Source organism: Ambystoma mexicanum, chromosome 7p, assembly GCF_040938575.1.
Source record: "Ambystoma mexicanum isolate Mex_15411 chromosome 7p, UKY_AmexF1_1, whole genome shotgun sequence".
Lineage (NCBI taxonomy): Eukaryota > Metazoa > Chordata > Amphibia > Caudata > Ambystomatidae > Ambystoma > Ambystoma mexicanum.
The window spans coordinates 150,054,180-150,071,177 of NC_090939.1; the positions used below are offsets into that span (position 1 = coordinate 150,054,180).

General features: G+C 51.3%; 1 protein-coding gene across 5 annotated transcripts in view; it reads right to left on the bottom strand.

Moving 5' to 3' along the window:
- LOC138525768 (prolactin receptor-like) overlaps positions 1–16,998 on the bottom strand; it is a 1,166,304-nt gene that overhangs the window by 38,503 nt on the left and 1,110,803 nt on the right. For all 5 annotated transcript variants that reach the window (XM_069635962.1, XM_069635963.1, XM_069635967.1 and 2 more), the window contains one exon: positions 627–696. In XM_069635962.1, the coding sequence (XP_069492063.1) occupies positions 627–696 (70 nt within the window). The remainder of the gene's footprint in view (positions 1–626; positions 697–16,998) is intronic.

Sequence of the window (16,998 nt, forward strand, 5' to 3'; positions counted from 1 at the left end):
AGTATGCTCTTAGTAACAAGTCAACTGTAGATATTTGCTTATTTGCTAATACAAAGTTAATTGGGTGAGTTAAGATGAGTGAAGCAATACATTGTGTAAAGTAAGCAAAACATTTTTGATTTCATTTTTATATGAATGTCTGTGGAAGAAGATTATTTTTGCTGCATTTTGCGTTGGAAGAACCCATGATTAAGGGTCTTTTAAGGTTAGAACAAAATATGTTCCAGGTTTGTTCGGGTATAAGAGATGGGGATGAGATCAAGGATTACACAAGAATACACAATTAATGCTGTTGCATGCAATATTGAATTCAAGAAGCATGGACACATGTGATTGATAAGGGTACACTCTTTCCTGGCTGATGAATTATGAAGCTTGTGCTTCAGTGTGATAACCTGTTTGGATGGAAAACCTATTTGCCAATTCCAGACTTTTTTTTCTGAAAACCCAATATCTGTACTACTCATTACTCTTGTAAATATTTTAACTACAGCAGAATTTGCTGTAAACACAGATGTGTTACCACTTTACAGGATAGAAGGGGTGAAAGGACTAGTGCCTCGCCCACTAGTCTAGGTTCATCAGCTATGAAAGAGCACACGATGACACTGGGTATGGTCACTCACCTTGAGGAGGGCGGAGTCTATGCCGCTGATCCGTGGAATGGGAATAGGAGGCAGGAAGAAGCGCTTAAACCTGGAGTGAAATCAAAAGTCAGATATTAAAATACATGGTTTTCAGGCAACATGTTGATATTTTCTTTGCCTACATTACTCCGAAGACGTACAGGTTTGTGGCCAGACAGGAGTATGTGCAAATAAGTAAGTATCCCAGTTGGCCAATGACGTGGCCTTGTGGCTATTCTACTACAGCAGTCACTGAAATTCACACAAACGGTGAGTGCCTATGCAAGGAAGTATGATATGATATGGCATTTATAACGCTCCTATACACAAGTGTTTCAAGGCGCGATGTGGGATGTTTTTATCCACGCATCCAAGCCCTACCTCAAAACTGTGCATTACTGACATGTAAAACATCATGATGGCCAGAGCTTCCCAGAAAATGCACAGGGAAATGCATGAAGAATAGACTGCCACTCATTTTTGCCGATGTTATGGGCACAGAAGGACACTGCCTAAAACCACCATTGGACTACCCACACGGTAGTCTGAAACCATTGGGAATGGCAATGCTGATTGCCAAAAGCAAACCCATAACTGTTGGGAATTCATTTTCTTAAATCCCAAAAAGGGGTGCAGTACCAGTACTCACCACTATCAGAAAGACGGCGTTTTAAAACAACACCAGATTTTACTTTTTTGTAGAAAACTGAATAAATGAACCCAAAACATGCCAAAGAAAGACTTACTGAGAGGTGGATCCAATGTAAAGTTATATTCTGAAGTGACTTGAAGGTTTATAACAAGACTGGCTGAGCTGTGGATTTCAGCAGTTTAAGTAAATTTGGACTGAAAGACACTAAAAATCTAAATGTTTAAAAGAAATGAGTGACCTATTTCTGAGTGTCACATAGGTTGCAATTGTTTAAATGTCATAGTTCTGAACTTAGAATCAGCATTCTAGCTGCATATGTAAAAAAATTGTCTTGACTTAAACTGGGGAACAAAAAGTGACATTTTATCTGAAACCTGGCTTAAGGACCTGAATTCTGCCCACCAACTACCCCCCATCAGGAGTGAAACTTGAGTCACAGCTGTGTTCCCAGGCCTATCTGCCTTTTGCTGGCCACACTAAGGATATGCCATCTCTCTGATAATTGAATTAAGGGGAGCCCCCACAGAATACAGGAGCTCTGAACAAAGCCCTGTCCTGACTCAGGCAAATGTTTTATTGGCGGGAGTCGTAAATGGAGCTTCCTCCTGGAAGGACAGGGGAGGAGCACTGCCTGTGAGAGCAAGCTGGCTTGGCAGAACTGGAAAAACCAGAAATTCAACCTTGTGCTGGGGGGAAACCACACCCCTTTGGGGCCAGAACATAACTCTAAAAAGATGAATAACTCATAGTACGGACTTGTGAAAATTATTTAAATGATACCATAATTCTTGTGATTTTTCTGCCCACATTTTAAGACGTGTTAGGACCCGGTGGTATGTTCAGGGGGGTTTTAGCGGAAAAGAGGATATTACTCAAAATGTGTGCATGTGAAAAATCTGACACTTCATCAACTAATGTCCATACTCCTTGCGCACATGTGTGTAAATTTGGGTTAATGTCCGATATTGCGAAACCAGTTAAAAAGTGAAATATGTGCCATTTTTGAACCCAAGCTCCCAGGAAGAGCAGATTTGGACAGGGTATACCTCCTGTGATATGTGAGGTGTGCATGTAATTTTAAACAAATGTGTACCTGTGCAAATATGTTTTTTTTTATCAAATATAGATTGTGTGCAATTTGACAGGGGAGGATCCTCTGACCCATAAAACCTACAGCATCACTCTGACTCACAGTTCCTTCCCCAATCATGGGAGAGGGGAGAATTGGGCCAATGACAAGGGGAGAGGGGTAGGGCCTAGGAAGCTAGCCTCTCCACCCATTTTCAAAACACATAAAAGCAGACAGGCAGGACAGATAGGGACCTTCAAATCCATTTGCAGCTGGAAGCTCTGCCGGGAAAATCCATACTTTACCTCCCTCAACCTTCAGAGAGCAGACATAGAGACTTCAAATCTATCAAATTTCCAGAACCAGAGAGAGAGCAGAGCTGACCCAGATCACTGTTAGCAGAACCAGAGACCCAGACCAGACCAGCAGAGTAGAGCTGACCCAGACGCTGTGCGCAGAGACCGTCCGGGGCGAGTGAAGAAAACCTGACCAGATCCGTGGCGAGGCCCATTCTAATTCAAGAATATAGTGCGAGTACCTAGTAGAACTGTGCAGAACCAATCTCTTAGTTAAAATAATATAATTCAATCTATTTTAATCTAAGTAGAACTGCCTCCTGTCACCTGCCATTTTCTAGTTGCTAGCTGTCACTTGTCTTTTTGAACTTTAAAATTTCAAATCTGAGAAACGACCTTTATTTAATCGCTCATATCTCTGTAACCGTTTGTCGTAGAGACTTGCAGTAACTTTCCTCTGAAAGCTGGGAATCGTGGCTTTTCTACGAACCTAGAACCGCATTCCTATAGTTTTGCCGCAATCGTGAAAAACGCACTCGCGAATTTTACCGCGATTTGCAATTTCTCCACGTGTAAAAATCTGCTGCTGCTTGCCTTCCGTTGAAAAAATTCGTTTGCAACCTGACAACCATTATAGAGCACTGATAAAGTGATCCTGAACTTATCCAAAGCATATACCACTCACCCTGAACCTCTAGAGGGAATTAAAAGCATTTTAGCATATTTTTCACTTCATTGCCAGCACATATAAAAGCATTTTGGGCCTGTGTTTAAAACTCCGATCTGTAATCTAAGCTTGCTGGGGTGAACTGAATTACAGTTGATTGCATTTCTGAGAACTGTGTGCTTTCCTTCCATTTCCTTGCATTGCATAAAGGGGGGAGGGGATTGCCAGAGAAAAGTGATTACATTGTTTTGTTGAACGCATATTGACTATTTTCTGTACTGCATTTTCATTCCACCTTGCATCCATTTGAAACCATAAAAGTATTGTTGCTATCTTATTCATCCTATAACCACTCATCATTGATTATAAAGAAGTGTGCTAGTGCCAGACTATCCATTATTGATTACTGATCAGATTAAGTGTGATATTCAATTATTAATTTATTCTACAGTGTGTTATATATATCTATTGTTTAAATTATCAAATAAACCTTTTAACTTGCAAAACAGAACTACTTCTTGGCTCAGTGGGGTCAGGGTTATTCAAAGAGAGGGGTGTTATATAGGGGTAGTCATCCAGAACGCATGAACTGGACATAAAGATATATCAATAAGGGTTTCCATTCAGTATCCCAGACTAGGCATTGACTTAGCTGTAGTGTTGAATTGAATCCTCTTACAAATTGGGGGCTCGTGCCGGACGTTTGGGTTAGATCTATCACTTGTGCAGATTAATACAGCGTGCCAGCTGACCAGATACACATATCCGGTCAGATCACCACGCTGTGTTACGCTGTAAAGCACTCCTCAAAGGAACGCTCTAAGAAGAAGGTCTGTTTTGCAAAAATAAAATACTAATTTCTGTAAGTCAGGACAGAGACCAATCTCTAGAATGACGACCTTGGTAGATATGAAAATAGCCAGAGAGCACTTCTTACATAAGTTATTTGTGAGAGGTGAGTGGACTCACCAGGACCGCATGGTCTGGTTGCAGGCCATCACGCAACAGGTCACTGAAACAGGGTCTGATATATGGGGAGATCAGGGTCCCCTACATGTGGCCCTGAGTGAACTATACATGGCTCCTAAAGCTAAGGATGAACAAGACAAGATGGTTAGGATAGCCGCATACCTGTACCTATATATGGGAGACATGCAGGATAAATGTACTGAAAGCCAAGATCTGGCGAATAAGCGACAGATGGCGTTAGAGAAGGTCCAATCTGACCTGGTCTCTTCTGAGCAGAGGCTGTAGGGGAGCCAGGAGTCAGAAAATGAGAGTAGACAGCACATCATTAAAATAAAGAGGTATATGGACATCCTGCAACAGGAAAAGGCTGACCAGGATACCAGATTTCTGGCCTTGCAGAAGGAGTACCAAGAAGGTTTGGACTCCCTACTGCAGAGCCAGAAAAAGCTGGAGCAACAATTAGACTTTAACAGGGCATGCACGGAGCAGGTAGCCACCCTGCAAAGTCATCTAGATAGAGTGAAGGCAGAGAACAACAAGCTGATTTTGAAAGACATGGATACCCAGGCAGAGTTTGATGAAGAACGCCAGAAAGCTGGTGCCTTTCAAAGGCAGAGGGACGACCTGGCGGCACAAATGCAGGCTCTTAGCCAGGAAAGAGACGCCTTAGGCCAGGAAGTCTGGCAATTAAAAAGAAAAACAGAAGAAAATCACCTGGCCCACCAGGGGCTGGGTGACCTCCAAAAAGAAAACCAGAACTTGGTAGAGCACACCAGAAGGGTGGAAGAGGCTCTTGCAAGAAAGGAGCAGGCCAGTAGGGATGGGACTCAGGAGGTAAACCTCCTGCAGCAAAGACTGGCCCAGTTCTCCAGGACCAACCAGGAAGCACAGAGGGAAAATGAGGCCCTCTGTCAACACAATGATAGGCTCCAACAACAGGTAGCAATGCCGGAGAGACTGATAGAGTCTAGTAAGGCCTTAACTGAGGAACTGAAGGCACAAATGCAGGCTCTTGCATTGCAACAGGGAGCAGGGGCGGATAGAGATGAGGTTCGCTGGGAAAGGGAAACTCCGGAGCATAACCTCAGGAGCCCTAGTACCAGAGGCCCTCATACCTCTCAGTCCCTGGACTCTGCCACCCCCATGTCCCCTGGCGCACATGAGCACAGGGCCACAGGGATGGCAGATTACTATCCAGCCAGAAGCATGGGGCTCAGAGGCCAGTACCACCCAGGAATGGAGGGGCGGGCATCCGGGTATGGGCACCCAAGCACAGTGCAATTTAATGGGGAACCCCAGGAGAGTAGGCCCATTAAGGGCATCCTGAAAACCTCTGCCCAGTTAGGTCAGTGGGGGGGTACCCAGCAAATCCTGGCAGCAAGGAGGGATCTGAAGACTCCTCTGAGCGGCACAGGACACAGGAGACCAGGTCCCCACATTCTGCCAGCCATTCCCAGGCTCGCAGAATCCGGGAAAACCTGGAAGAACAGACAGGAACCTCTGGGAGCAGTGCCTCTGAGTCAGAAGATGAATGGACCAGGGTTACCCGAACCAAAAAGGCCAATAAGGCAAAAAGGGCCTTGATTAAGGACCCCTTAAAGCAGATTAAGGCAATCAGGAGCGTCATCACGCCGTATCATAAGAATGCCAAGTATTCTGTTTGGGAGCACTTAGAGTTGTTTGAGCAAATGATGGAGACTTTCCATTTGAAGGACAGCCAAAGCTGTATCCAATATGTAAAGTGGACATTCTCCCCAGAGTACTCCAGTTTCTTTGCAGGGCTGGAGGACCAAAATCATTCCAGGTGGTCCACCTATAGGGCGGCCATATTAAAACATTTTTCTGTTCACAGAAATCCCCAAGAGGCTCGCAAGGCAGCCTACAACTTGCAGTGTGGGGAGGATCAGGCCCCACAAGAATTTGTGCAAGAACTGAAACGTGCTTTTGCGCAGACCACCAGAAGGGTGCGCACAGATAGTAGAGAATTAATTAATACATTTTTTCATGCCTTGCCCAAATACATAATGACCCAGCTCGTGAGGGATTTTCACGAGAAAAGATCTTTAGACTGGGTCATTGAACAGGCGACCCGGATCTATGAGGTGCAGAAGCCAATAGAAAATAAAAATAATGCGCCCAAAAACCCCAAAGCCAACAACACCCCTGCTGCTGCCAAGGTGGCAGAGGTAAAGGTCAACCCCGTTTTAGAGTTGGAGATGGGGGGGCCTAAAAACCTACCTGCACCTAATAAGGCTAGGCCCAGAAGGTCCTCGGGCCAGTCACAGACAGGGAGCCAGGGAGGCAGCCCCACAAATGGGGTCCCTCGCTCTCCTGACTATGTAAGTCCCCGTTACAAGGGAAGTCGACCCATCCTGGGTTATGTGTGGACTCCTCCAGCCCAAGGGGGGGATCCAGCCAAGCACCTAACCCAGGGAACTTCCCTCCTAACTTCCCACCGGAGGGCAGAAACTCACCAAACCCTGGGCAGAACTTCTTCCCCAGGTATCCACCCAATTTCCAGCCCCAAAATCATCCACCCTTCTTTCCCCAATTCCCTGAGCCTAGACCACTGAATCCGGGAGAGGGGAGGCCAAGGGTGGAGGGGTACCCAAATCTTCCCAACCCGGGGTATTACCAGAGGAGGGACAGCTACCCTTCCCGGGATCAGCCCAGGGGAGAAAACAGGGCCCCGTATCAGCCTGAGCGGGTTTCCCAGTTAGAGCGCCAGGTCCAAAATATGGCACGGGATCTGGGTCAAATACTGAGGGCACAGCAGAACCCCCAGATGGGCATGCCGGCACAGAATGCCCCAAACTCTGGACCTGGTACCCCAGAACAATGACGGGGGCAGCACCCCGATAACTCACCGGTTCCCAGGGAGGAGGCACAAGGGGAAGGGGGGGGTAAAGCCTTGGAGGAAGCTTCCTTCCTCACTTGTAAACAGCCCCTGGAAACCCAGGAACCGGAAACAAAATCTCTTGCCCCTGAAAGTCTGCCTCCTAAGGAGCAGAGGGGGGGTAGGAGAAACAAAAGACCCAAACAGACTCAGTTTGAGGAGGAGGTACAGATCTTCCAATTTGAGGGAGAGGGATCCTCAGAGGATCCTGGGAAAAGGATCTTCTCCTTCAGAGAGGGGGGAACTCCTCCCAAAGAAAAATGGGTCCCTAGGGATGCAAATCCAGACTGGGGAGATGTGGAGACTGAGCTACCGCCGCCCACCATCTCATCCCAGAACCAACAGCAAGAAAATCCCCTGGTTCAAACCCATCCTGGTGACTGCCTCCAAAAAGGGGGGGGCGGCCCGGAACCGGAGCCAGGGGAACCCACAATGGCTCTGATCTCCAGTTGCCAATTTTTTTTTCAGATTCCCAAGGCTCTCCACAGAATTCTGCCCAAATCTCTTCTCTTGCAATGTCCAAAACCAGAAAGTTAGCCCACCAGTTGTCCAAAAATGTGCATTATCTGTGCCCCCTTGAGGAGAAGGAGGGAAGATACTATGCCCCGGTACAAGTACAGGGGCAGGGTACAATTTTGGCACTGGTGGACACTGGATCTCAAGCTACCCTTCTGTCCAGAAGGGCCTTTGACGAACTGAATGCAGGAAGGGGAGAGAATTACCAAATTCCTCTCACCTCACTTCCTGGACAACTCCAGAACTTTGACGGGAAGGAAATTCCCGTCGAGGGGACGGCAGACTTGGACATTAAAATTGGGCGACACAAGTTGAAACACCCAGTCATAGTTGTGACTCCAGAGGGCACCCCTTGTTTACTGGGGAATGACCTCCTGAGGAGGTTGTCACCCCTAATAGATTGCGTAAACAAGGTCCTCTGGACCCAGATTAGCCGACCAATAAAATTAAAACAGAGTGTCAACCATGTTAGTTTAAACGGCACCTGCCACATGGTTGAACAAAAACCTGACCAAGTAGAATTTCACTTCCAGAATAGCCAAATTCCAGACGTGACAGTAATAGCAGTAGGACAACAGACTGGTGATGGGGGGTCCTCTCTATTTCTGAAAATCAACCTTCCTTCCAGTTTAAGGTGGTATTCCACACTGGAAGGAAATACTCTGAAATTCTTTACCAATCCACAATCAGACACTCCCACTCCTATAGTCCAGAAAGATGTGAAATCAGCTCAGAGCCTGGCTGATATTCAGCAAATTGGAGATCAGTTGTTCATCCCTGTTCAGTTAAATGATGGAAAGGACTCTGTTCTCGCTCGAGTGTGTGTGAACAACGGTAAGAGCTTCATCAGCGAAGCCATGTTCCGCCAACTCCCAAAAGATCCAGCCATTCCCACATCCAAACTGATAGACAAATGGGAAATGGACCTGGAAACACCTAATTCCAAACATCTCCTGCCAAGCAGGTGTATGCTCAAAATCTCCATTGGCAACAAGAGCATAGTCCACAATTGTTGGGTCGTGCGAGACGTCCCTGCCGCCTTTTACTTAGGCAGTGACATTCTCAATCGCTTTGCCATTAGTTTGGACCTAATAAACTTCAAAGCTTGGTCCCGATTAGCGGATAATCCCATGGGCTTTGATGATCCAGAAAAAGCATTTAGGTCATCTCAATTGCTACCTTATGCAGTTGAAATTCAGATCAAAGAGGAAGTCACCATCCCAGAAAGGACCCGACAATTCTCCCTGGAAGTGAAAGTTAAAAGAGGACAACATTTGAAAAACCCTGATGCTTACATACATCTAAACGCTTCTCTCCAACAGCAAGGGTTGGGGGTAAACCCAACACCATTAGTCAACATAGAACATGACATCATTCCAATAGAGGTGGATAACAGCGACTTAAAGAGTATTACTCTAGCCGCAGGCACCATTATTGGAATGGCGGTTGATGACCGACATTTTTCCATAGACTTAGGTAATGAACTGTTAGGGCCAATCCCCAAGGACTGCTTTGACAGTGACAGTGACGACAATACAACACCAGACAGGATTTTTACCCGGCATGGGGGGAACTTCCTGGTGTACACTTCTTGCCCTTGCCCTTATGGTAAGGAAGATGTGACTTGTGACTTCAGGAGGGATGAGGTGATTTTCCAGGTCCATGAGGGCTGCCTTTCCCACCTGAAGCCTCCAGTCCAAATCAGCACTCTGACCAGGGACTTCTCCACCCAGCTGGAGGAGGCCGCTGAAATAACCAAACCAGAAGTCTTACCAGGCTTCAGGCAGATGGTCGAAGAGAGAGTCAACCTAGCTGATGCCTGTGTGACTCTGGAACAAAAGCAAAAGTTGAAACAAGTTTTCTGGGATTTCCAAGATCTCTTTGCGGTAGACTCATATGACTGCGGTCGCACCGACATCCACACGACAACAATCCCCACGGACCCTGGCATGACTCCTGTGTTTGTGAAGCAAGGAACAAGTTACTTACCTGTAACTGTTGTTCTCCAGCATGGGTCTGGCATGGATTCACATGCTCATGAATATTCCCCGTCGTCAGGCTGGGAATCCTCGGTAAAGAAAAAACCAGTATCAGTTTCGTTTCTGATCTGTCTTTCGTAGTAATAACCAATCACTGGTCTCTGCGTCATACTGACCACAGCCAATGACTGCCCTCTACCTAAGCACCGCCTCTGGCAGCCATCTTCAGATTTGGAAGCACGTGAAGTGGCAGTATGACCAAGTGAAGAGCCGCAGAGGGGTAGGCGGGAGGGTTCGCATGTGAATCCATGCCAGACCCATGCTGGAGAACAACAGTTACAGGTAAGTAACTTGTTCCTTCTCCAGCATGGGGTCTGGCATGGATTCACATGCTCATGAATAAAGAATACATAGCAGTACACACATGCACAACCACAGGAGGTGGCAAAGGCTCAACATTAAGCATCACATCAACTCAACATTAAGCATCTTACCTCCTCACCAGGCTCACCTCAGGCGAACAGGCTGCGCAGCACTGCTTGGCCGACCCTGGACTCCTCCCTGGAATCCCGGTCGACGCAGTAGAATTTCGTGAAGGTGTGCGTCGACCTCCACGTAGCAGCCCTGCATATGTCCAGCAGGGGCACACCAGATAGGAACGCCGTGGTAGCTGCGATCGCTCTGGTGGAATGGGCTCTCGGACGGCCAGGCAGCGGTCGGTTTGCCAACCGGTGACAGCACATGATACAGCCGGAGAGCCATCTGGAGATGGAAGCCTTCGAGATAGCCTTCCCCTGATTGACAGGTCCAAAGTTCACAAAGAGTTGTGACGTCTTCCGAAAACCCTTCGTGCGGTCCACGTAGAACTTCAGCGCTCTAGCTACATCCAGCGAGTGCAAAGTCCTCTCAGCCGGCGACGAAGGCGACGGGAAGAACACAGGTAACACCAAGGGTTCGTTGAGATGGAAGTCCGACGGTACCTTGGGCATGAAGGAGGGGTGCGTCCTGAGCACTACCCTCGTGTCGTGGAAAGTCAAGTACGGGGCCTTGCAGGAAAGGGCCTGGATCTCTCCCACTCGTCGTGCGGAGGTGATGGCCACAAGAAAAGCTGTTTTCCACGATAGAAACTTCAACGGGGCCGAGTGCAGAGGCTCGAACGGAGGTCCCATGAGCTTGGTCAGCACCACGTTGAGCTCCCACGCCGGGGCCGGAGCCTTCACCGGCAGGAACGATCTGAACAGTCCCTTCATGAACTCCTTCACCAGACGATGAGACCACAAGGACGTCCGCCCCGTGGTTCTGGTGTATCGGGAGATCGCAGCAAGATGAATCTTGATGGACGCGTGTGCCAGACCAGCTTTGGCCAGCGTCAGAAGGTACGGCAGTACTTGGGGAGCCGTAATCCGTAGAGGGTTAATCTTCTGTGCGTGGCACCAGACAGAGAACCTCTTCCATTTGTGTCCGTAGCATTTAAGAGTCGAGGACGCCCTGGCCTTTGCAAGAACCTCTCTGCAATCGGCCGGTATGTCGTATCCTCCAAACTCTAGCGCTGCAGGAGCCAGGCCTGCAAGTTCAGCGACTTCGGGTCGTGGTGGAGGATGGCGCCTCCTTCCCTGGAGAGTAGATCCGCGTCCGCCGGCAGCTTGATCGGCGGGGACGCTGACAAGTCCAGCAAGTCCGGGAACCATATCTGCCTCGGCCACGCAGGTGCGACGAGGATCATCCTGCACCGTGACCTCTTGAGCTGGTTGACGAGCCGGATTAGCAGAGGCAAGGGAGGGAACGCATAGAGGAACAGGCCCTCCCAGGGGAACGAGAAAGCATCGCCCATGCTCCTCGCCTGGGGAAATCTGCTGGCGAACCTCCGGCACTTGGTGTTCGTCGCCGTCGCGAACAGGTCGATCTGGGGTGTGCCCCACCGTCGGAAGAGGCGATCCACCAGATCCTGCCGTAGTTCCCACTCGTAGCACGAGCGCAGCTCCCTGCTGAGTGAGTCGGCGATGGTGTTTTTTATCCCTGCCAGATGAAACGGCACCAGAAAAATCCCTTGGGCGACGGCCCAATGCCACAGGTCCTGCGCCTCCTTGGACAGCGCTGGGGACCTGGTTCCGCCCTGTTTCCTGATGTAAAACATGGTGGTGGTGTTGTCGGTGAAGATCCTCACCACCTTGCCCTTGAGGGACGGAAGGAAGGACCTGAGGGCCCAAAACACTGCACGGAGCTCCAGGACGTTGATATGCAGGGACTTCTCCGTCGGGAGCCAGAGTCCCCTTGCGTGCAGATTTTCGGTGTGCGCTCCCCACCCTTCCAGGGAGGCATCCGTGGTCACAGTCTCCTGGTGGGCTGGGGTCTGGAAGTCCATGCCCGCCGTCAGATGCGCGCGGGTGCCCCACCACCGTATCGCTCGTCGGAAGCTCTCGTCGAGCTTGATCCTTTCCTCGAAGCTGCCCGTCGTCTGGATCCAGCGCGCATCCAGGAATTCTTGCAACGGGCGCATCCGGAGCCTGCACATGGGAATGAGGTAGATGCAGGAAGACATCATCCCGAGGAGGGACTTGATGGACCTCACTTTGGCCGCGTCGGCCACCAACATCCGTTGCACCTTGCCCAAGATGGTCCTGGTCCTCTCCACCGACGGGGAGGCCAGAAGGGACACTGTGTCGAGCCTCGCTCCCAGAAACAGTGCGACTTGCGCGGGCACCAGGTGGGATTTGGCGTAGTTCACGGCGAATCCCAGGTCCGTGAGGAGTTGGACGGTCCTTGCCGTGTGGACCACGGCGAGCTCCCTCGTCTTGGCGCGGATGAGCCAGTCGTCCAGGTAGGGGTAGACGTGAATCCCCTCGCGGCGCAGCTGCGCCGCCACCGGTGCGAGGCACTTGGTGAATACCCTGGGTGCCGACCGTAGTCCGGCTTTGAACTGGTAATGACGCCCTTGGACCACGAACCTGAGGAATTTTCGGTGCCCCTTTAGGATGGGAATGTGGAAGTAGGCATCCTCCAAATCCAACGACGATAGGAAGTCTCCTTCCTCCAGGTGACCCAGGACGTGCTGGAGGGTGACCATCCGGAACTTCTGCGCCTTGATGAACTTGTTCAGACGCCGCAGGTCTAGGATGGGGCGCCATCCTCCCGTCTTCTTCTTCACGAGGAAGTATCTCGAGTAGACTCCGGAGCCCCGAAGCCTCTTTGGGACGAGTTCGATGGCGCCCTTTCTGAGCATCGCCTTTACCTCCAGGAGAAGTTGAGGGACGTGAAGTTCTTTCCTGGCCACGGGGGGGACGCGCGGGCACCTTCTTTGAAACTCGAGCGCGTGGCCCCGGGCCAGGGCGTCCAGCACCCAACGGTCGGTGGAGATGGACTCCCACACGCTGACGAAGCCCGCCAGCCGGCCTCCCACCGGGGTGCTTCGGTGGGGGCCCGACCCCACGGCCGGTTCAATCCTGCTTGGACGCGGCCTTGCCGCCTTGACCTCCTTGGCGACGACGGCGGGGTCCGCTAGACTTGCCTCGTCCTCTGTAGGCCTCTTGCGACGACGAGCGGGCCGCTTGACGGTAGGAAGCGAAACCGCCGCCGGAACCTTTGGAGGCGCCCTTGCCTCCGCCGCTCCGAAAGGGCGTCCGTCGTTGCTGCAGGACTCCAAGGGCCCGGGCCGTCTCAGTATCCGCCTTGATGGCCTGAAGGGAATCGTCCACTGTCTTCCCAAACAGGTTGTTCCCGTCGAAGGGCATGTCCAGGACTCTGGTCTGGACGTCCTGCCGGAAGTCCGTAGCTTTGAGCCATCCACGACGTCGAAGGCAAACGCCGTTGCCCAGCTGGCGGAACCCAGTGTCGGCGATGTCCGTCGCCACGGTGATGGCGTGGTCCGAGGCCACCTCACCTTCCTGCAGGATCTCCAGGGCCTCCGCCCTCTTGTCGTCCGGCAGAAAATCCAGCAGGGGAGCCATCTGTACCAGAGCTCCCTGTCGTAGCGGGCCACGATAGCCAAGGCGTTGGCCGCTTTAATCGTCGTCGCTGCCGACGAGATGACTCTACGTCCCATAGCATCCAATTTCTTTCCCTCGCCGTCCGGCGGGGAAGTCGATGTGGAGGCCCCCCCCGCTTTCTTCCTGGCTGCCGCGGAGACGACGGAATCCGGCGTAGGTTGCGCCCGGAGGCATAGGGGGGCCGTGTCCGGGACCCGGTACTTCTTCTCGTACCGGTCTCTTCTAGCTGGCGTCGTGGAAGGGTTCTTGAGGAGGGAAAGGCCCTCATCCCAAATGTCGTCCAACAGAGGCACTGCGAGGACCGTCTTCCTCTTGGCCTCGCGCCGCTGATAAAGGAAGCCTTCCTTTTTCTTCTCCTCAGGGCAGAGTTGGAAAAGCTCGGAAGCCCTGGAGATCATGGAGTGGAAAGATCCGATCTCGTCGGGCGGAGAAGCCCTGGTGGGAGGCGACGACGGAAAATCCTCGTCGTATGCCTCGTCGTCCGTACCCGTCGCTGCCGTGTCAGTCCCCGTATCATCCCCTCGGGTGGACGGGGAGGAGGGCTGGACGGGGCGCGACGGTTGAAAAGGAGGTGGTGGATGGATCCTTCTTTTCTTGGTAGGGGGAACACCAGAAGGTCCCGGTTCTGGATCCCCCGACGGGAGAGGTTCCTCCGTCGGTAACGGTAGCCTCGTCCTTATCTCGGAGCATAAGGACTGTATGGCCAACAAAATGGCCGCCGAGTTGTCTTGCGGCGCTGGCAGAGGGGAGTCCGACGGGCGAGCAGGGGCCCTGTCGGTATCCTCGACGATGTCGTCGTCGTCACCTGCGTCGGGGTCCATTCCGACGGGCTGGCCTTCTTCCACGCCTAGGCCGTGGCTTAAGACCTCGATCAGCTCCTCTTCTGAGGTTGAGGCCGAATCTACGACGACGCCCTGCCCCCCCTTCTTCCCCACGGAGGGTTTCACGGGGGTCCTATCGATGGGCACAAAAGAAGACTCCCTCCGAGGAGGCAGGGAGATTCTGGGCCCTGAGGTCGCCACCACTGGTGCAGCCACCACAGGCTGAGCCAGGGCCGCCGCGACCGTTTCGATAGAGGGCTTGGTCGGATGGATCAAGGCCTTCACCACCTTAGGTGCGCTCACCGCCTTATCCTTGAGGGAGGGGGCACTGCCACGCTCCTCCTCTGCCTTAGAGCTCGACCGGGGCCTCTCCAGGAGCTTCGCCGGGTGCTTGGCCTTCCTCTTACCCGACCCAGAGCGTTGGCTCGTGGTTGATGGTGCCGGGGAGGGTGCGCCCTGCCTGGCGCCCGTAGAGCCCGACCGTTCGGCGCTCCCGGTGCCAGCGGACTCGCGGTGCTTGGCCTTATGTTGGGCCCCCGTCGCCGGGGCGCCCTCAAAGGTCTTAGAAGACCGCTCGGATTTCTTCTTCTTCTCGCCAGACGGGCTCTTACCCTCCAGCCAGTTGGCGAGACGTTGATGGCGGTCCTTCATGGTCCGTTCCGACATGTTGCCGCAAAACGCACAGTCCTTCTCCACGTGCGTCTTGTCCTCATGAAGGCAGTAAAGGCAGAAAGAGTGTTCGTCCTCCTTAAAGACGTTCTGCATCTGGCATCCAGGGCAGACCCTGAACAGCTTTCCGGGCGTCGAGCTTCCCTTCTCCTGGGCCATCTCCGAGACCGGGCCTGAGAAGCTTCTGGAGTCCTCCGAAGTGTAGCTCGACGAAATCTTCACCCTTGAGGGGCACAGATGAATCCGACACGGGTCCCCGTTGATCGGATGTAGGATCGGTGGAGCTTGAGGCTCTTTTGACCGAAAGAATCGAAGTGTTTTGTGAAAAAGCGCGAAAAATAGCACTAACGCTCGAGAGCAATAGCACGAGGATCCCAACACATGAACGTGCGGTAAAAATCTGAAGATGGCTGCCAGAGGCGGTGCTTAGGTAGAGGGCAGTCATTGGCTGTGGTCAGTATGACGCAGAGACCAGTGATTGGTTATTACTACGAAAGACAGATCAGAAACGAAACTGATACTGGTTTTTTCTTTACCGAGGATTCCCAGCCTGACGACGGGGAATATTCATGAGCATGTGAATCCATGCCAGACCCCATGCTGGAGAATATCGCTTGCCTCTCGCATCAATGGAGTCCCTTACTGAAATAATTAAGAACCTTGAGTCCCGGGGAATAATCCGTCCAGTCCACAGCACTTTCAATAATCCGGTGCTGGCAATATTGAAGCCAAACGGCCAGTGGAGACTCTGCGCCGACCTCAGGGAGCTCAACAAACGGGTCCATACTTCCCGATGGCCTCTGCCCTACATTGACCAAGGGCTGGCCCAGATCCAGGGGTCACAGGTATTCACTGCAATAGACCTGACCAATGGATACTGGACTGTGCCTGTCAGTAGGGAGGACCAATACAAGCTGGCTTTTACCTTTGGGGGCCAGCAGTACACATGGACCCGGACTCCCTTCGGATACCTTAACTCCGGTAATGAGTTCAATATTTTCCTACATAAGGCCATGCCCGACCTGGGTGCGAGGGGTAACCTGGCTTATGTAGATGATGTCCTCATCAAAAGTTCATCTGTGGAGGAACACATAGCGGAGATCCGTTATGTTCTGGCCGCCGGAGCAAAACTTTCCTTTCAGAAAGCACAGTGGTGTAGAACCCGTGTTAATTTCTTGGGGCATGAGATTACTCCGCAGGGTCTCTGTCCCCAGGAAAAGAAAGTGGAAGCACTTCAGAAACTGAAAGACCCCACAACTCTGCGGGAACTAAGGAGCCTCCTTGGAGTGACTAATTACAGCAGAAAGTTCATTGAGGGCTACGCAGAGATTACCAGACCCCTGATTCATCTCCTGAAGGGGGGGGGTCAAGTGGGAATGGGGTCCAGAACAAGCCGAGGCGGTAAAACAACTCAAAAGAAGCCGCTCACAAGCGCCTTGCCTAGCTTACCCTGTCAGAAACAAGGAATTCTTCCTGGAGACGGGGTTCTCTAATACGTGCTTGACAGCAGTATTATACCAAAAGCATGACAAGGTCAATAAAGTAATCTCCTATGCGAGCAAAACTTTATCCCCTGTGGAGGAAAAATTCAACGATTGTGAGAAGGCACTCCTGGCAACGGTGTGGGCATTGAAGAATTACCGCCCGTTTATCCAGGGGGAACACATCATAGTGGAGACTCCACACCAGCCTCTGCAATATCTCCAAAGTGATAGAATCCGGCCCGGAAATGTGAGTAATTCCCGAATTACTTCCTGGATTCTGTCAATGCAAGGCTTTCCTGTGGAGGTCAGATATGGCCAAAACAAGAAGAGTCCCCTCGCGCAAGGTCTGGCTGACTTGCATGATTGTGCCA